Genomic DNA, 26511 nt, shown 5'->3' on the forward strand with positions numbered 1-26511 from the left:
ATGAAAAATTTGTCAAAAATGCAATAGAATACTTGTGAGAACATGTTTCACAGGAGTTACCCTTCCTGCAATTGCGAGATTGAACCGAACCCATGAGTTTATTTTGTTCCTACTTTTTCTTCTACCTCCTTCCAAATATTGGACTTTGGTAACTCCGAGATGGTGAGTTAATCTCAAGTACTTGATTGGTAAGTCGTTGATATGATAACCAAAGCTGGTGGATGCAAAAGAAGCCATTATGTCCCCAACGTTAAAGGGAACAAAGCCAGATTTTTTTGGCCGTTGATAGAGAAACCTGAGAGTTTTGAAAATGTGTACAACAAGACCCATATGTTGAAGATGTTGGATTCGGTACAGTTAAATTTTTAGCTCTATCTGCTACCATTTTTGGCATGCTAAGTTTATGATGATAGCAATGTTGTTATATGGAGCCCTAAATGGGATTGTTTTGTTGACCAACATGTCAAACCCTATTATTAATTTTAGGGGTCCAAACCGATTGGTTATTGGCCGGATCATGCCACATTTGAATCTTTCCAAAATCCAAGTGATATCCTATGTGATAATTCAGATACAATATATATATATATATATATATATATATATATATATATATATATATATATATATATATATATATATATATAGCATACTTGATCTTGTAAAGAACAAAAAAAATGATAATATTTTTTTAGATGAAAGTCTTATTTTATTTATTTATGAACATGAGTAATAATTTAACAAAACACTATCAGTTTACAATTCAGCAGGCAAACTAGTCGAATGACAAGGTGTCATTCAAAGCCTGCATCAAAGAAAACCTATTTGAGTTCTGCTAGATTTTCATGGTCATCGTCGTTCTATTGACATAGCTTTGTATTAACCTCAGCTGCATCCATTATGTGATTTCTTTGTTCATTTTGTGTTGCACTAAGAACTAGTTTGAAACTTTGGAGTAACATCTTCAAATATTTGTTGGAAATAAAACAACAAACTAGACAAGAAGATTGTTCTCTAGAATGAAAAACACACAGAAATGGTGCAAGAGAAGGAGAAGGCTACAAAAGGCTTCAATACATTCCAATGACTTGTCAAAATGATGATACATGGCTGCTATATATATAGCATTCAAGCTCAACCAGAATTTAATTACATAGTAAATTTCTACCATAGAAAAACTAAAAGACTATTACATTTTCAAGGAGAAAAATTAAATAAGAGAGGAACCCAAAGAGTTTGCATAGAAAATTGCAAATAGCCTTAATGTTAAATGAGTTCCCAAAATGAAGGAGGAATACGAAGAGTCTAGCTTATAATTTCAACAAGCCTTAAAGTAAAATGAGTTTCCCAAAAATGAGGGAGGAATACGAAGAGTCTAGCTTATAATTCCAACAGCCCCTCTTAAGCTAGACTATAATGACACCAAATTTCTCTCTCAATTTATTGAAAGTTTCATTCTTCAATGCTTTTGTAAAGATATCAGCCAGTTGGTCTTGGGTCTTGCAAAACTTGACATTGACATCTCTATCTTTGACCAAGTCTCTAATGAAATGATACTTGATTCGAATATGCTTGCTTTTGTCATGAAAAACTGGATTTTTGGTGAGTGCTATGGCTGAACTATTATCACAAAACAAAAGAGTGCTTTCCCATTAAGGATGCTTCAACTCATGAAGAATCCACCTTAGCTAGAGAGCCTGACAACTAGAAAGAGCCAATGAAATATACTCAGCTTCGGTTGTGGGGAGAGCAACAACAACTTGCTTCTTCGATGCCCACGAGATTGCACCTGAACCAATGTGAAAAACGAAACCTGAAGTGCTTTTACTATCATCTCTATTTCCACCCCAATCACTATCACAAAAACCCACCATTTTGAATATTCGACACATTTATAATGAATTTCATAATTGATAGTGCCACGCACATATCTCAAAATTCTTTTGCCTATGTCCCAATGAGTATTAGAAGGAGATTCCATGAATCTGCTAATCATGCTGACAACAAACATAAGATCAGGTCTTGTAGCAGTCAAGTACATAAGACTACCAACAAGGCTTCTATAGAGAGTTGCATCGATCTTTTTCTCACTATCATTTTTGCTAAGTTTCAGTCCAACTTCCATAGGAGTATTAAGAGGTGTAGCACCCTCCATTCTGAACTTCTTTAATATGTTTTCAGCATACCTTTTTGAGATATGAATATTCCATCTTCGGTTTGCTTTACTTCAATGCCCAGAAAAAAATGGAGAAGCCCCATGTCAGTCATTTCGAATTCGTGCATCATATCCTTCTTGAAATTTTCACCCATGCTTGCACTAGTGCTAGTAATTTTTAAATCATCAACATATAAGCATATGACTAAGAACTTCCCTTGATTGCCTTCTTTAATGAAGAGAGTATGCTCGAAGGGACACCGTTTGAAACCATTCTTCAAGAAATATCCATCAATGCGACTATACCAAGCCCTTGGCGCTTGTTTCAGCCCATATAAACTCTTCTTCAATCGACACACTTTATTTTCTACATCCTTCTTCACATAACCCGGAGGTTGATCAATATACACTTCTTTTTCAAGGAAACCATTCAAGAAAGCCGATTTAACATCCATTTGATAGACCTTCCATTTTCTTTGAGCAGCCAAAGCTATCACCATGCGAATTGTTTCAAGGCGAGCTACAGGAGCAAAAACTTCATTAAAATCAACACCATACCTTTGCTTGTAACCTTTTACCATCAGACGAGCTTTGCATTTTTCAACTTCTCCATTTGAGTTGAACTTTGTTTTATATACCCACTTGACGCCAATAGATTTGTGCCCTCTTGGGAGCTCAGTCAACTCCCAAGTATGATTTCTTTCAATGAAGTCCATTTCTTGATTCATAGCAATTCTTCACTTTTCTTCTTGAGATGCTTCTTTATAAGTAATTGGATCGGCATCCGCAAATAAAGCAAAATTCACCAAATTTTCCTCAAGATTTCTTCTTGTTGTTTCATAAATTTCTTGAAGACTTCTTGTCTTCATAGGAGGAGATTCAGAACTCCTTGAAGATGAGGAAGACGATGATAAATGCGTAGATGGAGAGGAGAGTGAAGTATCTCATTCGCCACCATCACTATTAGGGTCATAACTCTCCTCCTTATTGATGAAATGTGAATTTTTATTTTCATTCTCGCCATCCCAATTCCAAGATTCTTCTTCATTGAATTTTGCATCTCTACTTATGATAATTTTCTTGATGATTGGATTGTAAAGCTTATAAGCCTTTGAGCATTCACTGTACCCAACAAGGATACATTTTTCAGATTTATCTTCAAGCTTGCTCCTTCGTTCATCGAGAATATAAGAATAACATATGCTGACAAATACTTTCAAATGAGCAACACATGGTTTTTGCCCACTCCAAGCTTCTTGAGGAGTTAGGTCTTGAACACTTTTACTGGGGGCACGATTAAGAAGATAGATAGCACATGCCACTGATTCAACCCAGAATATGTTAGGCATACCTTTAGATTTCAACATACTTCTTGCCATCTCCATGATCGTGCGATTCTTCATTTCCGCAATGCCGTTTTGTTGAGGTGTATACCGAGTAGTCAACTGATGACGGATGCCCTTCTTTTTCAAGAATTACTCGAACTCATTGGACATATATTCAGCCCCACGATCAGTACGCAAGGTTTTAATAGAAAGATCACTTTGCTTTCAATAAATGTCATAAATTGCTTAAAATATTTAAACACCTCAGATTTTTCTTTTAGAAAATAAACCCATGTCTTCCGACTGAAGTCATCAATGAATGTTAAAAAGTAACGATTACCTCCAATAGATGTGGTGCGCATAGGACCGCATAGATCAGAGTGAACCAACTCAAGTAGTTTTGATGTTCGCCAAGATTTGCCACCAGGAAAAGAGTCTCTGTGATGTTTTCCAAGAACACAACCTTCACAAATTTTGTCTTGCTGATGAATGTTAGGCATGCCTCTGACCATATGTTTTTTGCACATGAGAGATAAACAACTGAAATTCAAATGCACATATCGAAGATGCCATAACCATGATGGATCTTTAATAATAGTATTGAAGCAAGGAAGAACAACACTTTGAAATGTAAATGAAAACATTTTGTTTTGAGTCATTTTTACCTCGACTATGAGAGTATTCTTTTTGTCTTTGATTTCACATATTTCTCCTTTGAAATGAAGATCATATCCTTTTAGAATAAATTGCCCAACACTCAAAAGATTGTGTTTGAGGCCTAGAACATAGAAAACATCGGTGACGTGTTTGCTGCCATGGTTAGTTTTAACAAGAATATCACTACGTCCCTTGACAGCAAGTCTATTATCATCACCTATTCTAACTTTAGTTTGAACCATTTCATTTAGGTCCATAAATAATTTTTTGTTTCCAGTCATGTGGTTACTACAACCACTATCAATATACCATACTTCATCATGTGTTTCTTCTTTGGTATCACAAGCAAGAAAGACAATATCATTATCAAGAATTTTATTTTTCTCATGCATGAAAGTTACCTCCTTTTGGTTTTCTTCTGCCTATCTCTTTCTGCAGAACTTTATGGTGTGACCATACTTCTGACAATGAAAGCATTGAACTTGTGAGAGAGAGCGATCACGACCTCGACCTCGACCTCTTCCTCGCATAGAATAAGATGAATCACAAGCATCTTCTTTTGTTTCTTGATTTCTACCACCTCCATAACATCTTCCTCTTCCTCTTTGTCCTCGAGCACCACCATGAATAGAGAGATGTGTCTGAAAAGTTTACTCGATTGGAGGATAATCAAATTGCTTTATACAAAGTTCATGGAATTGAAGTAATCTCATTAAACTATCAATGGACAAGGTGGATAAGTCTTTGGATTCTTCTATAGCAACAACAATATGTTCAAACTTGCGAGTTAAGCTTCTCAATATCTTTTTAACAACTCTTTGATCTTCAAATTTTTCACCATTTACTCGCATTTGATTAACAATGGAGAAGACTCGATTGAAAAATACTTCAATAGTTTCAGATTCTTTCATTTTTAAAGAATCAAATTCACTTCTAAGATTTTGGAGTCTCACCATTTTTACCTTGTCTTCTCCTTTATATGTTGTATAGAGAGTATCACATGCTTTCTTTGCCGATTCCGCTATAGATATCCTTTCGAAAATGCCTTCATCAACAGCTTGATAAATATAGAACAATGCCTTATTGTTCTTCTTCCGGTTTTCCTTCAACTAAGTTAGTTGTCGTGGAGTGATGCCCTCAACATTGTCCATCACATCGAAGCCACTTTTAACAATGTCCCATAGATCTTGAGAACCAAAGAATGCCTTTATTTGAATACTCCACTTGTTATAATTTTTTCCAGCAAAGCAAGGAACTTGTGGTTGCACCATATTGTTGAAAGTCATCATAGCTCTGATACCACTATGTTGGAAATAAAACAACAAACTAGAGAAGAAGATTGTTCTCTAAAATGAAAAACACACAGAAATGGTGCAAGAGAAGGAGAAGACTACAAAAGGCTTCAATACATTCTAATGACTTGTCAAAATGATGATACATGGCTGCTATATATATATATATATATATATATATATATATATATATATATATATATATATAGCATTCAAGCTCAACCAAAATTTAATTACATAATAAATTTCTACCATAAAAAAACTAAAAGACTATTACATTTTCAAAGAGAAAAATTAAATGAGAGAGGAACCCAAAGAGTTTGCATAGAAAACTGCAAATAGCCTTAATGTTAAATGAGTTCCCAAAATGAGGGAGGAATACGAAGAGTCTAGCTTATAATTCCAACAAGCCTTAAAGTAAAATGAGTTTCCCAAAAATGAGGGAGGAATACGAAGAGTCTTGCTTATAATTCCAACAATACCGTCTGGTTTTTGTGCTTCCAAATCTGGTGCCATGTAATCAATACCCACCACCACCACCACCGAAAATGCTCTTTGCTGCCTACAATGCCCATCCTAGGAGAGAGGAATAAGTCTCATGGGCTACAAGCGTGCGGTGGAAAATTGTGGTTCTTGTAGGCTATCTGCAGTTCTTTGATCCATTTGCATTCGACAAACAGGTGTGTAGTTGTCTTAATGGCCATTTCGCATAACCCACATCGGCTAGCAATGCAAAATCCTATTCATTGAAAGTTACTTTTAGCCTTAGCTTTGGCGAGGGAAAGTCAAGAACTTATTTGCAGTATTTGGTTTCACTCACAACATTGCACACATGCTCATCTGATTTGCACTCAGTTTTATCATCATTAACGTTGAATCTGTTTTGGGTTTAATTTCTGTTGTGCCCAAACTACTAATATAGATCGAAATATTTGTTTGAAACTAGCATTCATTCGGGTGAATCGCTCTTACTGAAATCAACGTCAAACTGTCCTAGTTTGGAACCAGTCTTCACATCAATTCCTATCCCGTTTATGAGTATGTTTTTTATTATTTTTTCATCCTCACTGAATCTTGTTCTTATGTGTTAAATTCCCTTGCGAATATCAATTATCGTTGAACATGGTTTTAAACTCGTCAAGACAATTACTTATAAATCAGTTTAGATGGCGGGACTGATTATTTATATTTGAGACCGTCCCTTAGCGTACCGACCTCGTAGGCAACGTCAAATACCTTGGAGAATTTACGTTTTATTTAAATTATTGTATATTATTATTGTTATTGTCATTTTGATAACGAGAAACTTTCTTAGGGACAGAGTCACTTGATGTAATAAAAATGTCTAGACTTTTTATTCAAATGAAATGAAAGATTACAGCAAAGTTTTCAAAGAAACTGAAGAAATGAAATGAAATATGGTCATAAACAATTGGATTATACAAAGAATAATAATACTTCAAAATAAATCTTCAGTGCTGAGTCCTGGGAGATTTCAGTTGACGAAGCTTTCTTTCTTGGGACAATAATTTCGCAAACCTTCAAAAATCAACCATCAAAATTGTAAGAAATTGTTAAATTAACAATGAAAATATTCGCACTACATAAAAATTGCAAGATCATTATACCTGATAAGTGCATCTTTGTTGGTGCCTTCGTTCTGTACGGGTTCATATGCACCCGTGTCCAAGTTCACACGTGAAACTGGTTTGTCCAGGAGGGCTTCACCAACCTTCACCAAGTTATCAAGGTTTTCCTTGGTTGATATGTCAACTGAAGTCGTATCACCACTTAAAGAATCATCCTACATATACCCAAAATTAAGGATGGTCCATAAAATGAATTCCATGAAAATTGATTCAAGAAGCCACACACACAAAGAAAACTTTTGTTTTTTGATTCAAGAGGGGCGCCCACATGGGGATTCGAACTCGAGGTAGGATGAGACCTCGTTGTCCCTAAGCCTGAGGCCACATGGAGGGTGGATCAGGTGCAATCATATTGCACACTTTGAACATGACCCTGCACCTGACTGCCCTCCATCTCTGGGGTACAGCTTGTTAGTTGCGGGGCCCAACCGAAGATGGAGGGCAGATCATGATGCAGCGGCAGCTAAAGTGTGCAATGTGATTGCACCTGATCTGCCTTCGGCCACAAAGGCGACACCGAACGGATACTCAAGTCATTACTGGTTTGCCAGCCGGCAGCCTTTATCCCTCTCCATCTGAACGAGGCACAATTTCATCATAATATTTAGCATACCTGGATCCTCAAATAGTTTTGCTCAGAGTTTAGTGCTTGGAAAGTCACAGAGAGATGGAAATCAACCATGTCCCCACTTGAATGGGTGAAACTGTCGATCAAAGGGCTGCTCCCACCGTTCACCAGCCAGCCCACAACACCCCATTTTGCAGCTGATGTAGCACTATATTTTTCTTCTACCTTGGCTGCTCCTGTTCCAAGAGAGATGACCAGAAACCTTCCGTAGTCTGTAGGTTTAATGGGGAAGAAATTTGGATTTTGTTTGAAGATTTCTCGACTCACTTCACTAACCGCAACCAAAGCCTGCACAAAAATAAACAATAATTAATTGATATATTCTGCACACTTAAGATGATATGCACAACATATACATATATATAATTTTTTTTCCTACAGTCGTTTTACATAAATCTAGTAAAAAACACCATTATTTTAAACTTTTTTGCAATTTTTTTGTGGATCGAACCTTATATATATACGTGATCTACATAGTTTGTTTAGTAGTAAATAGGTTTTAGATCATGTATTTACAATACGTAAACAGGTTTTTCAAGGGCTTCCGAAATCAATGTCATACATTGTGCGAAATTTTCAAGAATCAAATCACCATACTTTTGCAAAGAAAACATTATATATATATATATATATATATATATATATATATATATGCAAAGTCAGGTTGAGCAGATGCAGCTTGCATATATGATTTCCCAACTAGATTGTATGTGCTGTAGACCGTACAAGACTTACAGGATTATTAGCTGCGACGCCTCCATCAATAAGGTTGAAGCTTCTGACTGTCTCTCCGTTTTCATCTTTGGTTTCAAAATAATGGGCGGGAAGATACGTGGGGGCAGCAGACGTGCTGATGCATATGTCAGATAGCAGTGCATCTTTGGTTGGGTTCCTTTGCAGCTGAGCAAAATAGCAACATAAACACCAATTCAATCCTCCAATCTGAGTTTTCGCATGAACTAATGCTCTGCCTTTTTATTTTTACTGAATCTTATACCCTAAAAAATAATTACATAATTGAACATAACCATGGTGATAATGATGATAACCTGAAGAGTAGAGAAGATGGTGGGCTGAAGGAGTTTGATATCGAAGGTTGGGATGACCACATTCGTTAGGGTTTGGTGCAATTTGGTATCACCAAGATTTCTCCTGAGGAGCTGGTGAAGAAATTTGCCATCATATTTGGGTGCCTCTATTGCATCTATCAGCTTCTTGGCGTTGCTCAATGGCCCACTACTGCATTCCGTCACCAACCAAACCAATAAAATTTCAACCAACTTGTATGTGAATGAAGTAACTAAAGGCTCTATTTGGGAGCCTTGCATTTGGGACATGTGTAAAAGAATTGTATCCATGTATTGACAAAATATGGTTTTGCCTTTGAAAAAAAATATATATTGTTGCAAAAAACATGAGAGCAGTTACGGTGAAAAGATGTGCCTCTCACATGGGATATATGTGAGAGTGTGGCCCACGCAAATCTCCACCAAGTGAGATGTTGGGTGGTGATATAATATACAATATGACGATAACTGCCTTGAGAAAACAATCTCCACAAACTATTTTGAGAACACTGCTGCTCCCAAAGAACAGAAGGTGGGAAACCACAAACACAGCATAATATTTGATATATAACCTACCAAGATTGAGGGAAGATCATAGGGGAGTTTTCAAGGTAGAATGGGACGATATCTTTAGCTGTATAGAGAGGTCGGTTATCTGCACCAGGAGCAGTAAGCATGGCGGTCACTAGACCTCCCGTACTTGTTCCCGCTACAACATCGAAGTAATCAGCGATCCTCACGTCCTTTCCATCCAGTTGCTGTTCACAAGAAGCAATTTGATTATTAGTAAATCCATATTTTTTTCCAAAGAAAAAATGCTGTATTAATTCATTTTATTAATCAGATAGATTTGTCCTTTCTTTCAATGTAATTTTTCTTTCCTTATTCGGTTCGATTCAAAATAGAACATAAAAAAGTTCATACTAATAAATACAGGGAAGAAAAAGAAAAAGGACAATATCTAGTACTTGAAGTTGTGATTCAAGGAAGCTTAGGATGGTCCCCGGAATGATCCCTCTTACTCCACCTCCATCTATGCTTAGAATGGTGATCATTTTGCCATAAGTTGGTTGCTGATTTTGAGACACTGGTGATGTTGCTGCCATTGCTGCTGAGCTCAAAAGGATGGTTTCTAGTAGAGAGAGAGAGAGCGAATAGACTTTGCAATTTGCAATGTATTAACACTAGAACAGGCTCTGTTTGGGGAATGATGAATAACAAAAGAAGGGCCATGGTATTTATAGACGATGGGGGGCTCCGGTGAGAAGGGAAAATAGAGCGTTTGGATATGGGGATGTACTTGATGAAAGTTCCTAGAGGGTTTTCAAGTATTATTCAATCAGAATTTTCAACTCAAGCATATACGACTATGTCAAGGCCCACGCTTACAATGTTCCACACCAACTTCTCTTTCTTTTAATATTATTTGACACGTCAACCATCGTAGGAGACATGTTGAGTTCCATTCCACATTAAATCCTATCCGTCCAACCAACGGTTAAGATTAGTCGACATTCTCACCTTGATGTGGACTAATCCTATTCTTAACGGCAAAAACAAAATTGAGTTATTTTGCAATTAAAAAATTGGAAAACTTTCATTCAGGGTTTCATCCAGTGTAAGCATACTGATAATCTAGAATGAGATGCTGCATACCCAAAATGCACTAAAAAAATTATAGGGCCTATTTTTTTTGGTAAATATAGAGCCTATTTTTGGAATATCAGAGTAAAAGATGGGACTGTAAATGTAATTTTTTCTACTAAAACCTCCTCAAACAAAAGATTAAATTGCTTCCAAATTCTTTGAGAGAGAGAGTGAAATTTGGACATGACATGATGATGACTTGGATGGATAATGTTGGTCGTCAATCGCCAGTTTTCTGCACGTGTTCAACTATGGCGTCATAGTCTTACCCAGTTGCCCGTCCAAAAGGGACAAAGGAATTTAATATAAGTGGATTCCGTCCAGTACACGGGTTCCATCATACATTCAATCCTAGCCATCCAATCAATGGCTAAAATGGTTCTGCTGGATGGCTAGGATTGAATGTATGATGAAACCCAACCTACCATGTCCCTTTCTCCATTTACAGCCAATAGCAAAAAAAAAAAGATCCTAAAAAGTATATCAACACTCAAAACCACCCAAAAAATCAACACAATTTTCTTCAATCAATTTTATCAATCTTTTACTTCTTTCAAATAAATTATTTTATCAATCTTTTACTTCTTTCAAATAAATTATTTTAGCAATCTTTTACATATGTTTCCAGGTATCATGTAAATGTAACTTTATGCTTGTTAAAAATAACGTTATTTTTTAAATCCTTGGCAATATCTCGTTTTGTAATTTGATTCCTAACGAGCGTTTAGTTTTTCCTTTGTAAAGGTTGTGATCTTTTTAATTCTAGTTGTAAAAACAAAATATTTTTCAATGCAAACAGCTTTCTTAACATTTTATTAACAAGTAACTATACCATATAGTATTCAAGCTGTATCAACCAATCTTCTTTTCTTTGACCCACAGGTAGTGGGGTACTAAGAAGGCATGCATGCATGGCCCATTATATATACCATTCATTTGGCGTGTTACTTTGAGAAATTTTAAAATGTATATATAGGGAAGTTTTATTCTGACTCGCAATCTCTCTTCCTTCAACAAAACGGAAATGCTCAACTAATTTATTATAATGTCAATCGCATTATTATAATGCCATAAGCTCATGTTCAGCATGACCTGATCTGCTTCCTCAGAAATGTGGACCAATCTTGGTCCATTTGGGGATTGATAACTTGCAAGCAAATGAACTTTTGGCTTACTTCTCTAATTGCAAGCAAATGAACTTTTGGCTTACTTCTCTAATTCATTTCAAGAAAGATATAGTTGTGATTACCTTGCTACTCCAGACTTAATGTAATGAATTTTTTAGCATTGAATGAGGAAGGCCAGCAGTCACTTATGAGCCCATTTTCTGAAGAGGAGATTAGGAAATTGGTTTGAGCTATGCCTTCAAATAAGGCTCCAGGGCCAGATGGGTTTTCAATAAAAATTTTTCGAAAAATATGGGAGGCATGCAAAGAAGATGTTCACTGTCTATTTTCAAGAATTCTACTCTATAATGTATTTCTCCCTAGAGCTCCTGGGAGACCGTCCACCGTGCTCATCCCCAAAGATGGCTCAAGGAACTCGATCCATTGATAACTTTCGTCCCATTGCATTGAGTGGTAGCATGTACAAAATTATTTTCAAGCTTTTGGCATCTCGATTGCAAAGAGTGTTAAATAAGATTATCTCTTATAATCAGCATGCTTTCATTTCTGAGAGGTGTTTGCATGAGGGATTCATATTTACTCATGAGGCAATTCATTCTATGCACTCCCGTCATGGTCAGGAATTCATCCTCGAATTGGACCTCTCCAAAGCGAGGCATTGTCATCTATGCTTAATGCTGCAACTAAAGGTGGCTTATATGAAGGTGTGGAGATACCCAAAATTCAACTCCTCTAGTATTCTGTTCGCAATAACTAGAGATGCAGTGTCCTAATGATAAAAAACAAAAGAGTCTCAAACATAGGACAACCTCAATTTAAAGCCCACCAAGGTGGCAGTTTGTGATGGGAGAGTTTTCCCTTGGCCTAACCAAAAAATAAAATAATCACCTGAGTGTAGTCGAATAATGATAATTCTGATGGATATCTTTTTTTTTTCTTTGCTAGGCCAAAGAAAACCCCCTATCACCGACAGCACATTTGCTGGACTTCAGTTGATAAGACCCTTGAAGCCCCTCTACCCACCGCAAGGTAAATGATAATCCGCAGGAGAGCATCCTCCGATGGATTTTGAACTCATGATCTCCTGTCAAATTGGTGACTTTCATAAGTTGTCCCTACTAGTAATTTTGAGCATCCCCTTATGGGCATTTTGATGGACAACTTTAGCAAAATCATGAAGTGTTTAATTACGCATCTAGTAATACTAGTAATTTTTTTATGTGCGCATGTGCTTAAAAACTTATGTCAGAGTCTTATATCCCAAATATCATAAAAGCAGAAGTGAGGGTATTAGGTAAAGAAGGTCGTTTGGTCTATGCCATTGGCTAATAGGTTTTGTGGTTGATGGCTTTCTAATTGAGGTGTTTAGAAAAATGTGGGATGTCCCAGACTCCAATGTCCACACACCAACAACGTTTTTTCTTCTTTTTTATTCAGGCACCAACTTGCAGCTCTTGAAGTTCCCCATGACAGGACCACCAATAAGAGAGAGAGAACATTCACCATTCAACATTACCAAAAAACATCCAACAGAATATTGGATGGGAGAGACAAAAGAGAAACATAAAAGCAAAACAACCACAATCTAGATGGTGATTATGCAGAGATCAGAGTACAAGTCGATCAACCCCTCCCCCCTACTATGTAACTTAAGAGCCAGATACACATCAGACATGACCCCTTGCCGAAGCCTTCCGAAATCGAATTTGATGCCCCTGAAAAAGATGTTTCTTTCGGTCCATATGACCCACCATGCTGAAAGCAACCAAACCCTTCACAATAATCCCCATTTTTTTTATGTCGTACAATCCTGGGACCAAGCAAGAGGTCCCAAATGACGGAGCACGGACGAGTTTGAACAGGTGGCGCACCCCAAGTTTGAAAAAATAAGTCTAGAACGACCGGGCAAAGCCAAAATAGGTGAGTCGTGTCCTCTACAGTCTTCTCGCAAAGAACGCACATGCTTGGAAATTGAATCCCCCGTTTCCTGACATTAATTTGGGTTTGAACACGATCCAGAGCCACAAGCCACGCCAAAGCTTTTGCCCTTGGAGCTGGCCCCTTACCCCACATACAATCACTGGGAAACCAGTCCATCCCGGACGGCAACAAGGAATGGTAAACTTGCTTAATGGAGAACCTATCTCCGCTCGCCATGGCCCAGTGAAGCCATGGCAGGCTATGGACCGGCCTAAGATCTCTGCCACTGAAGGATCGAAGTGTCTTCCGCCACTCCAGCCAAAGGGACGAGTGACACACTGAACTGGGTGTGGAAAGAAGGGATTCATGTAGACTACCATATTTTTGCCTAACAAACGTAGCCCAAGAAGATTGAGATGTGGAAGCTTCCCAAGCCCACTTCAAGACTAAAACGATGCTCCTCTTTCTTAGAGCTGGAATCTCCAAGGCGCCTTGTTGCCTCGGAAGAACGATCTGTTGCCAAGAAACAAGCGGGTACTTTTTGTGCGACACATTCCCAGACCAAAGGAAGTGCGAAAGCAAACGGTTAATCGTCTACTCTACTATCGTCGGTATAATAGACATGCTCATTCGAAACTCTGGTAATCTGGCTAAAACATGGCAAATGAGCGTCACTCGTCCCGCAAAAGATAAATATCGAGCCTTCCAAGCCTGCAATCTCCCTTGCACCCGCTCTATGGTAGACATCCAAGTAGAAGTTCCTGCTGGCTGCAGAGAGTGCAACGATAGACCCAAGAAATTGACAGGAAGGTCGGATATTGGGCAGTTGAAGATCCTTGCAGTAGCCGATTGGAGAAGAGGGTCAGCATTGAGTAAGACCAGAGCGCACTTACTCTCGTTCAGGCGAAGGCCTGAAATTGCAGCGAAGAGTTTAATAATGAAGCACAACCTGGACATTTGATTAACATTCACATGTCCAAATATTAAAGTATCGTCTGCATATTGAATTGTGTGACCAACAAAACCAGGAATGCCCAAGGATTCCAAGAAGCCTGTTTCTTCTGCCCTTTTCATGAGAATAGGTAAACCATCTACCGCGATATTAAAAAGGATAGGTGCTAGAGAACAACTCTGTCGTACACCTCTAGCCAACTTGAATTCTTCCCCTCTCATTCCATTGATGCAAACTGATGATACGGATTTTGTGACCAACTCCTTAACCCATGCTATAAACCGGCTGCCAAACCCCATATTTGTTAGAGATTCAATCAAAAAATCCTATGTCAGACTGTCATAAGCCTTGTGAAAATCCAATTTTAACATGAAGTGCGGTGATCCAGTCGACTGTAAAGAGTGAAGAAGCTCAGTTGCACAAATAAAAGATTCTTGCAAACTTCGACCTGGAATAAAAGCACCCTGGTTCGGAGAAACAAGTTGATCAATGACAGCGCGCAATCGATTAGCCAACACCTTAGATATAATGCGATACAGAGCACCCATCACCGAAATCGGCCTGAAGTTGGATATGTCTGACGCCCCTTGCCTCTTAGAAATCAAAGAGATGACTGCCACATGATATGGTTTAGGCAACCTCGCATTATGATAGAATTCATCGAACAAGTGGAGCAGGTCAGTTTTAACACTTGACCAAAATGCTTTAAAGAAGTCGATGTGAAAACCATCAAGGCCTGATGAGAGAGTAAAAAAGAAAAAGCCACCAAGTTCCCAATAACAGGACCACCAAGTTTTCGGCACGCTTCTTCAAAACTGGCATCGTAGTCGTATATAGTGTCCCGTCCAAGAAGGATGGACCCACACAGTCGCTATCTTTTCCATAAGACCCATATCTCTCGTTCCAATTGCTAGGACTAGAAAAACGTATCTTAAAAGAAAGTGTATTTAATTAGAGGATAACAACATCAAATAACTTATTATATCGTTTACAACTTTGACAATGTTAACAATTTGTCCTGACTTGCCTCTCCACAAAAAAAAAAAAAAAGACTATTGAATGTCACTTCCATAGTTCTTCATTTGGTAGCCATGGTTAAAGACAAATAAGTCATTTCAAATGGTAAAAGTAACTCAGTCTGTCATATAAGCAAAACAAATATTTATGTTGAATATTTGAACAATAAAACGATTACACTTAAATTTTTTTTGCCAATTAGGCAGCCACATGAGAAATACCCATTCGTGTTTGAAAGGAGGCCAGGAGGCATGCCCATTCATCCTTTCTTATGCTTCACTACTCCCTTCAAAACACTATTTTAGCATAAAGCATCAATCAATCGATCATAATTGTTAGGGAACAACTCAACACACTATCGATAAATCATAGAAACAAAAAAAAACAAAGAAGAGAAAAAGTTCAACCACACAAAGAACAAATACGTCCATGGCCACACTAAGATCTACTATTAAGATTGAGATACATTTCCTTTATAAAAGACGGATTGCTCCCTTTAAATACAAGGAGTTTATGACAACCCTATTGGATAAAATTATAAAACTACAATCCAAAATTGAAGATTTATATCAAGGTAGGAATCAGGTTCCACACTCCTCCAATAATAACCATATATATATATATATATATATATATATATATATATATATATATATATATATATATATATATATATATAGAGAGAGAGAGAGAGAGAGAGAGAGAGAGAGAGAGATGGGAACCCACCAAATAGGCATAGTGCTAAATGAAGTGTGCCATTGGATTTTCGGTGTTCTTTCAAAATTCTGACTCTACATATGTAAGCTATATGTTTTTTTGTAGGTATGACTCCTTGGTGTGTTTGATTCCAATGCATGGATATGTTTTTAAAAGGTTTAAAAAATGAATGACCTATAATTTTAATAAATTTTTGAGGTTCCAAAAATGATTTTTTTCATCCAAAATGCATGTTCTTGATTTTTAGTAAATCAATCATGCTGAACACATCTGTATAATTATAATTTTGAATAAAACAATGAAAAACCAATAGCGTGTTTCATTTAGCATTGTGACCAAGTAGTATGTTCCCACATCTATAGTCATGCTATGGTGCTCTGGGAGCACCTACTTCTACCTACTAGAAATCATAGTTGTATGTTGCATGTTCTCAATCAAACCTTATAGATGTACTTAACACAGTTTATTTGATAGGAATTATGTTTTGGATCATGTTTTTTGAACATCAAAATAGGTTTTTTTAAGTCATGAAATTTTGGTATATTGTGAGCCATTGATTTTTGAAGATCTTAAAAAACCTACATGTTTACCATAATCACATGATCCAAAACTTTTTTTCTCACTAAATAATGATTATAGATCATATCTATAAGGTCTGATCAACGAAAAAAAATTCAAAGTTTGAAAATTTAAAGCTTCTATTATGTGGGAGTAGGTGCTCTGAGAGCACCCTATCATTACTAATATATAATAGCTATAAGATACTAATTTAGAAACCACTATTACATAGCATTATTAGAATTTTAATGAAAATGCTCAGTAAATCAAAACGTTTTCAGGTATATGTAATAGTGGTTTGTAAATTACATGGGTATTTTATAGCTATTATATATTAGTAATGATAGGGTGCTCCCAGAGCACCTACTCCCACTTAATAGAAGCTTGAAATTTTAAAAATTTAACTGCTTTTTCATTGATTAGACCTTATAGATATGATCGACACCCATTATTTAGTGGAAAACAAGTTTTCTACTGTGACTATGGCATACATGTAAGTTTTTTAAGATTTTCAAAAATCAATGGCTCACAATGTACCAAAATTTTATGACTTAAAAAGAACCTATTTTGATGTCCTTAAAACTATATAAATGGGACATTGAAAAAAAGTCTGGTAAGTAGGTAGATATCCAAATCCAACATAGATATGATTATAAGATTCAAAAAATGGGACCCTAAATTAAATTCATTTGAAGAAAAGTTAAATGCAGCATATATATATATATATATATAAGAGAGAGAAGAATCGGTTCCTCATATCCATCCATAAGGTGTGGCCAGTACTGATTTTTTAATCGTCTTCCCCTGTTCATCCTTGGTTACAAAATGGTGGGCAGGAAGGTACGTGGGAGCAGCAGATATACCGATGCATATGTCAGATAGTAATGCATCTTTGGCGGGGACCATTTTCAGCTGAGGAAAACAACAACAGAAGCACCCATTCAATCCTCTACTTTCCACATGTCTGGGTTTAAAGCCTTGTTAAGAGAGAGAGAGAGAGAGAGAGAGAGAGTCTGGGTTTAAAGCGTAGGTAATAGAGTATAAAAAGGCAAAGCGATAAGGTTTGCAATTTGCAGTGTATTAAGACTGGATCAGGCTTTGCATGGGAAACGATGAAGAATAAAGAAGGGTTGTAGTAGTTATAGGAACATGGAAGACGCTGCCTTGAGGATGGAAAACAGAGCGTTTGGGTGTAATTGATGAAACTTCCTAGTGGGTCATCAAGATTTATTCAATCAGAATTTTGAATTCAAGCATTTACGATTGGGTCAATGTCCCAGACTCCAATGTCCACACACCAACAACGTTTTTTCTTCTTTTTTATTCAGGCACTAACTTCCAGCAATTGAAGTTCCCCATAACAGGACCACCAATAAGAGAGAGTGAAAAAGAAAAAGCCACCAAGTTCCCGATAACAGGACCACCAAGTTTTAGGCACGCTTGTTCAAAACTGGTATCGTGTCAAAAATGGTAACTATCAAAGGGCTATCCTGAACGTGATCCTCAGATGGAATTTCAGTTACTACCATCCTTGAGAATCCAACATTATCGCAGGATTCAAATTTGAATTTTAAACTTTATCCTTATCATTTTGTTGTTATTTACTTATATGTTGTAACTGAATGATGTATATAAATACACTCACACGTTGAATAAAGATAATCATCTACGAGTATTCTTTTCTTTGTTCATTGCTTTATCAAGTCCCTTAACATGGTATCAAAGCATCTGGTTTCTTTTAGTTCCCTTTTCTGCCGTCGTCATCTTGGATCTTACGTGTGTTGCTGAACCATCTTTGTTGCTTCCGCACAGATCACAACAGCGACCCCAAACGTTTTCTGCTGAGGCCTGTGAGATCAGGCATCGGACACTCTTTCCCTGCCTAATCAAGTTTAATGTGAGCATCTGCCCACCATACTCCAAGATCGAAGATACGTATTGCACCAAGGAAGCTGCATTACCTTCATCCTAAGGGCACCATGGCAGGCAAAGACGTTGAAACATACTTTCAACCTCAAAACAAAGAAAATGCGGAAGATAGCCCATATTACATCCATCATTCAGACAACCCATGTACCATGCTCGTTTCTCATTGTTTAACGGGAGATAACTACCCCACATGGTGGATTGCCATGATCATGGCATTAAGCGCCAAAAACAAAATGGGATTTATCGATGGATCAATCCCAAAACCAGATTCGTCAGACCCTTTAGTTGCAGCCTAGAATCGATGCAACAACCTCGTTCAGTCTTGGATTTTAAATGCCATACATAAGGATCTTGTTGCAACGGTCATCTATGCACAATTTGTGGCTGAAGTATAGGTCGAATTGAGTGAACGATTCACTCAAGCTGATGCACCACGAGTGTACCAAATTCAACATCAAATTTTGAATTATAGACAAGGGCAACAGTCGATTGTCGTATATTACAGCAAGATCAAAGCATTATGGAACGAACTCGCTTCCTACACATCCTTGCATGTATGTATTTGCGGTGCTATAAAGAAAGTGTATGAATTGCAACAACGTGATCAACTAATCCAATTCCTAATGGGGTTGAATGAAAGTTACAATTAAGTTCGAAGCCAAATCCTATTGATGGAGCCATTGCCTACCACGGTCAAAGCCTGTTCTCTCCTAATACAGGAAGAAAAGCATAAAGAACTGAGCGTAGTGACACCAATAACAGACTCTATTGCTACCAATATCTCTTTGCCAAACAATTACAGAGAACATCAAGGACGAAGACGAGGGAAACCTCGAATGAAATGTGAACATTGTGGTAAATTGGGACATATAAAGGCAAAATGTTATTTTTTGGTGGGGTTCCCAAGTAGGACGAATTTTTCTAATGCTCATTCAAGGCCCAAGGTAAATGTCACTACATCAGCAAACACAAACCAGACCATAAGCAAGCCCAACAACAATCAAGTGAGTCCTGAACTACTCAAACAAATTGTTGAACTCATGACCAAGGCCAACTAAGGTAAAACCGAACCACTTGCGAATGTATTAGGCATGAAGATAAACTTGTCTTGTTGTCTTATTTCAAACAAACTTTGGATTCTGGACACCGGAGCCACCGACCACATATGCAACAACTTGATAATGATAGAGTCACCAAAAAAACCCCTTCATTCATCCGTCGGCCTCCCTAATGGAACCTGTGCTAATGTCACCTACACAGGAACCGTAACTATCACTCCCAATCTCATCCTTAAAAATGTCCTATATATGCCAGAATTCAAATTCAACCTTATTTCCATACCCAAGTTGTGTGCTGACTCCAAATGTGATGCAATATTTAATGATATTTCTTGTATCTTGCAGGACCAACACTCGACGATTATGATTGGAACGGGTAAATTGCAAGGTGGCCTATATATCCTTGAGCAAGCCGATCAAGTCATCAACTCTTCCATCATCGATAAATCCAGTTTATGGCATTATCGCCTCGGCCATCCATCAAATTCTAGAACCACTTCTCTACTTGGTACTAATTTCATTGAACATTTTAAGCGCATAGACAATTGTCATGTTTGCCATCTAGCTAAAGATTCTAGACTTCCATTTCCCAACAATGGAGTTTCTACCTCTAAAGTGTTTGATTTGATTCATTGTAACGTATAGGGAGGATATAAGACCGCATCCCTTAATGGTGCCCATTATTTTCTAACAATCGTTGATGATTTTTCAAGAGCCATTTGGGTTTATTTAATGAAGTACAAAGATGAAACCTCTTCCATCATTAAAAATTTTGTGAAACTTATTGAAAACCAATTTGGAATATGAATCAAGAAAATACAATTGACAATGGAATTGAGTTTTTTTCACAAGAAATGCAGTTATTTTTAAATGACATGGGGATAGAACGTCAACATAGTTGCGTTGCCACACCCCAACAAAATGGAGTCGTAGAACGCAAACATCGTGACCTTTTGAACACTGCTCGTGCTCTTCTTTTTCAAAGCGGCCTATCCATTAAATTTTGGGGAGAAAGTATCATGACTGCAGCCTTTCTTCTCAACTGATTACCAACTAATGTGATTTCAAACAATGTTCCTTATGAAATTTTATATAATCGTCCTCCAAAATATGAACATTTCCGCATTTTTGGTTGCCTTTGCTATGCCTACAACATCCATAAAACCAATAAGTTTGATAAAAGAGCCCGAAAATGCATATTCATAGGTTACCCATTTGGCCAAAATGCATACAAATTATATGACTTAGAAAACCACATCGTTTTTACTAGTCGAGACGTTTGCTTTTATGAAAATAATTTTCCATACCAAGAAAATAATGGGTCCCAAATGGGTGAATCTCAGATTGTACTCCCTTTACCTTTCAATGAACAAATTGCTTTCAATCCATTTCCAGATACAGGCATCAATACCAACCAAAGTCATACACCCATCGAACCTCCAGCCCAACCTATCAATTTTGAGTCTGCGCCTGAACCTGCCCATTCTCCAACCTCGGCTCAACCTGTTCATCGATCTACACGACATCATTATCCACCTACTCATCTCAAGGATTACCACTGTCTTGCTCTCTTACCTGAAGCCAACACCAATCACAAGAGTGTTGCTCCCTGCAAGCAAAAAGGAACACATTATCCGATTGTTTCACGTTTGGATGATCATAGGTACTCTTCAAAACACCGTTGTTTTCTCACTAACCTAATTAAGGATTTTGAGCCATCCAATTTCCACCAAGCCATGCAAGATGATAAATGGCAAAACATCATGCAAGCTGAGATTCAAGCATTAAAAGAAAACAATACTTGGACCCTCACGACTTTACCTCCCGTCAAATATCCCAATGGATGCAAATGGGTTTACAAGATCAAGTACCACTCGGATGGACGTGTTGAACGCTACAGGGCACGCCTCGTTGCTAAGGGCTATACACAAACAAGGGGGGTTGACTACAACGAAACATTTGCTCCTGTGGCTAAGGTCATCACCATCCGTTGTATTTTAGCCCTTGCCGCCATCTTTAATTGGCATCTTTACCAGGTTGATGTCAATAATGCCTTCCTGCATGGCAACCTCCAAGAAGAAGTCTATATGACTCTTCCACCAGGCTTCAGTCGACAGGGGAAGAACGTTGTGTGTTGACTAAACAAATTCATATATGGGTTCAAGAAATCTTCACGAAACTGGTTTGCCAAACTTTCAGATTTTCTCGTCAGCGTGGGCTTCCTCCAATCCAAAGCCGACTATTCTCTATTCTCGAAAATCATGGCCAGTGAAAGAATTTTCTTATTAATCTATGTCGACGACATCATCATTGCAGGACATGATTTGCAGGCCATATCACATCTAAAAGAACTCATCAATGAGCAATTTTGATTAAAGGACCTGGGCAAACTCAAATATTTTCTAGGAATTGAAGTTACCAATTCCAAGGATGGCATCTTCCTTTCCCAAAGAAAATATACACTCGGCATCTTAGAAAGCGTTGGATATACAGGAGTAAAACCATGTGAGTTTCCCATGGAGCAAAATTTGAAACTCGACAATGAAAGTGGAGAAGTTCTCAAAGACCCTACGTCATACAGAAGAATAGCGGGCAAACTCATTTATTTGACCATTACACGACCAGATATAGTTCACTCGGTTCATATTTTGAGTCAGATCATGAATGAGCCAAGGATTCCCCACCAAGATGCAATGTACAAACTCTCAAATACTTAAAGGGAACCATATCACACGGAATCATGATGTCATCACAAAGCAAGGTCAATATAATAGGCTTCTCTGACTCTGATTGGGCTTCTTGCCTAATGACTCGGCGATCCACTACTGGTTACTGTGTTATGATTGATAAAAGCCCCATATCCTGGAAGACTAAGAAGCAGACCACAACGTCAAAATCACTAGCCGAAGCAGAATATAGAGCAATGGCATTAACATGTTGCGAATTAACATGGATTCGGTATTTGCTTAAAGATTTGGGCATTGGACATAAAGGACCAATAAATCTATGTTGTGATAATCAAGCAGCAATGCACATAGCAGCAAATCAAGTCTTTCACGAATGGACCAAACACATTGAGATAGATTGTCATCTCATTAGAGAAAAAATTCAGGCAGGAGAGATTTGCACTACATTCGTATGATCGAAGGATTAAATTGTCGATATTTTTACCAAGTCCCTTGGACGAGAGCAATTCGCCCACCTAGCACACAAGTTGGCCCTCATAGACATAGGAGCACCAACTTGAGGTGTAGTGTCAAAAATGGTAACTATCAAAGGGCTATCCTGAACGTGATCCTCGGATGGAATTTCAGTTACTACCATCCTTGAGAATCCAAGATTATTGCAGGATTCAAATTTGAATTTTAAACTTTATCCTTATCATTTTGTTGTTATTTACTTATATGTTGTAACTGAATGATGTATATAAATACACTCGCACGCTCAATAAAGATCATCATCTACGAGTATTCTTTTATCTGTTCATTGCTTTATCAGGTCCCTTAACATAGTCGTATATAGTGTCCCATCCAAGAAAGATGGACCCAGACATTCGCTATCTTTTCCATATGACCTATATCTCTCGTTCCAATTGCTTGGACTAGAAAAACATATCTTAAAAGAACGTATATTTAGAGGATAACATCAAATAACCTATTATATCGTTTACAACTTTGGCAATGTTAACAAATTTATCCAGGCTTGCCTCTCCACAAAAAAAAAGACTATTGAATGTCACTTCCATAGTTCTTCATTTGGTAGCCATGGTTAAAGACAAATAAGTAATTTCAAATGGTAAAAGTAAATCAGTCTGTCATATAAGCAAACAAATATTTATGTTGAATATTTGAACAATAAAACGATTACAGTTAAATTTTTTGGCCAATTAGGCAGCCACATGAGAAATACCCACATGAGAGTTGCCTACGTCCATGGCCACACTAAGATCTACTATTAAGATTGAGATGCATTTCCTTTATAAAAGACGGATTGCGCTCTTTAAATACAAGAAGTTCATGACAACCTAAGCAACTGAACATGGGCTGGTTTTTTGCAAGCCAGGTTTGCCAATAACCTGGTTTGACACAAAACCTAGCTAGATAAACACAAGGTTTTGGCCCTTGTCATTCAAATGGCCACTAAAAGGTGTTGAAGGCAGATCTGACACAAGATTCAAGAATCATACAAGAGAATGGTTCAGGTTTAGTGTACATAAGAGAAAGCTCTAGGGGTTGTCCTAATGAAGTTTTGTATAATGAAGATCAAGATAAGGTAGTTGGCTCTCTAATGGAGAGATAGTGAGTGACTCCCCTAGCAACCCCCGCTCCCCTTCGAAGGGTGATGAATGCCACGATGCTTCACATAGTCCAAGAGCAGGGTGCCTCCCTGTTCATGGGCCAGTGTGGTGGAGGGAACCACTACTGAAAACTCTTCTCCTAAGGTTGCATTAGTGAAGCATGGAGATCACATGCATATGGAGATTTCTCCTGAAAGGCATGACGGAATGATGCAGCCTCTTCGATGGACTTTATTGGCTGGTTTCTCGGGCGATAACCCTTACAAACACATGGAATACCGTTTCGTTTTTTAGGAACTCAGTTTCCTATGGAGTTTTGCTTCTTCAATCAAATTCTTCGTTCTCAACCATGGGTTGTTATTGATCAGATTGAATAACATGGACGAGATGACACAAATAATGCATGACGGGCCTTTGAATGTGGTGGGATGCATCTTGGTCGCCCACCAATGGCTTCCTAGAATGGAACTGAAGCTTCAAGTATCTAACTAAGTTCCCTTGTGGATTCGACTACCAGGGTTGTCGGTCGAATATTATTACACTAGGGATGTCTTTGAAGGAATAGCTTTGTTCCTTCAGGGCTCCCGCTTGATGTTGATAGTCAAACAAAGGCATTGGAGCATTGTGTGTTTGCCTGTATTTATGCATCGGTGCCATTGATTTTGTGTCGAAACCACAAATCGAAATTGCGATCCTCAATCATCAAACATTCACTTAGGAAATCTTTTATGAGCAAAAAATAAAGTATTGCTCTCTTTGTAGATCCATGAACCATTCAACCTCTACTTGCCCTGTCCGATGATCATCTCCTTCAGTTCAACATGATGCTCCATAGCAGGATTAGTGAAACCTAATTTTCTTATATCAGCAACTCAAACCCTCCGAAGGACATAAACAACAACAAATTAAGGCAAACTAATAGGTTTGTGGTTCTTAAATAAGAGACCAGTAAAAGCTTTCGACAATAATCCTTCCTCTACCGACAAATGGACTGACTCCTCCATGGACGTAGAAGAGGTCCCTGAAGAACACTGTGATCCTCATATCAAGCAGGATGATGCCTCTGTCATAAGGCTTTCAATGACAACAATTTTTTCGTCCACCCCAAAAACTTGAAATTTTGGGTGACAGTTACCACTAAGAAGATATCAGAGTGCCAGCCGACGTCGATGTTCACAGGAAGCACTTAGACGGGTGATAACTACCCTAACGTGGCTCAGATGGCAACCTCCACGGGATCCAAGAATCTTCATTGGATAACGGCTGCCCAATGGGCATCCACGTCTCTGATCAGGGGCCCTCCAATGTCAACTCAGCTTCTGACTCCACATCTCCCTCGCCAGGGGCGTAGCTAGGATTCATGTGAGGGGGGGGGGCAAACAGGGGTGTAGAAAAAAAAATAATTTGTGTGATAGTCGGGGTTCGGGGGCAGTGCCCCCGAAAAAAAAAAATTTTGAGATAAAATAAAAAATGGCGACAATTATTAATAAAAATCTATTTCATATGGACAAATCAAACTATTTGCTCCAGTAAGGGCTGGGCTAGGACTGGGCTGGGCTAAAAAATGGATAAAAATCTATTTCATATGGAATCAGGGAAGGGCTAGAACTGGGCTTTTAAAAAAAAAAAATTAACTGTTTGTGGAGGCAGGACTGGGCTACAGCCCAGTCCTGCCCCCCCCCTAGCTACGCCCCTGTCCCTCGCTCTACCAAGGAGTCTCATCTTTCATTTTTGTGTCTAGCTAGCGAGCAGCCAAAAAAAGAAAATGCTCGTTCCACTGATATGGCCGGGTCAGCAGAAGAATCATGTTTCTCCCAAAACAGTGAAACAACACTATCGATACAAGCAAAGGCGTAGCTAGGGGGGCAGGACTGGGCTGTAGCCCAGTTCTGCCTCCCGAAACAGTTAATTTTTTTTTTTTTTAAAGCCCAGTCCTACCCCAGCCCTGATTCCATATGAAATAGATTTTTAATCCATTTTTGTAGCTCCGCCCAGTCCTATCCCAGCCCTGACTGCAGCAAATAGTTTGATTTGTCCATATGAAATAGATTTTTATTAATAATTGTAGCTATTTTTTATTTTATCTCAAAAAAAAAATCGGGGGCGCTGCCCCCGAACCCCCGACTATCGCACAAATAAATTTTTTTTTGCTACACCCCTGCTGTTTGCCCCCCCCCCCCACATGAATCCTAGCTACGCCCCTGGATACAAGGGACGTACGTTCGATGCCCATCGTTCTCCTCTATATGAAGTTTTCTCTACTCGTCAGAATGTCTTCAGCGCCATCGTGGTCTGTCCATATCGAAAGCAATGCTGGTGGCTACTATGAACACGAGCTACAGTATGGTTTCTCCCTCTTTCCAACCCTGTTGTGAATCTTTATTAAATTCTAGAAGTCGATGAGTCTTTCCATGAGGCTTATTAGTTGGAATGTATGTAGGCTCGGTCGAGCCTAAGCACATTGCCAAATCTCCGATTTTGTCCCAGCACCAACCTGATAATGTTTTTATGCTGGA

At 38.1% G+C, this 26511-nt stretch overlaps 1 protein-coding gene across 1 annotated transcript; it reads right to left on the reverse strand.

Moving 5' to 3' along the window:
• Nucleotides 1-6762: 6762 nt before the first annotated feature.
• Nucleotides 6763-9940, reverse strand: LOC149841192 (patatin-like protein 2). Its single transcript, XM_090004703.1, has 7 exons — nt 9742-9940; nt 9350-9531; nt 8756-8945; nt 8442-8606; nt 7692-7994; nt 7058-7233; nt 6763-6968 (listed from the first exon to the last, which is right to left on the reverse strand). The coding sequence occupies exons 1-7, from the start codon at nt 9877-9879 to the stop codon at nt 6902-6904; spliced, it is 1221 nt and encodes a 406-aa protein (XP_089860829.1). The 5' UTR covers nt 9880-9940; the 3' UTR covers nt 6763-6901.
• Nucleotides 9941-26511: the final 16571 nt, after the last annotated feature.

This window comes from Nuphar pumila, chromosome 4, assembly GCF_984573655.1.
Source record: "Nuphar pumila chromosome 4, dmNupPumi1.hap1.1, whole genome shotgun sequence".
Lineage (NCBI taxonomy): Eukaryota > Viridiplantae > Streptophyta > Magnoliopsida > Nymphaeales > Nymphaeaceae > Nuphar > Nuphar pumila.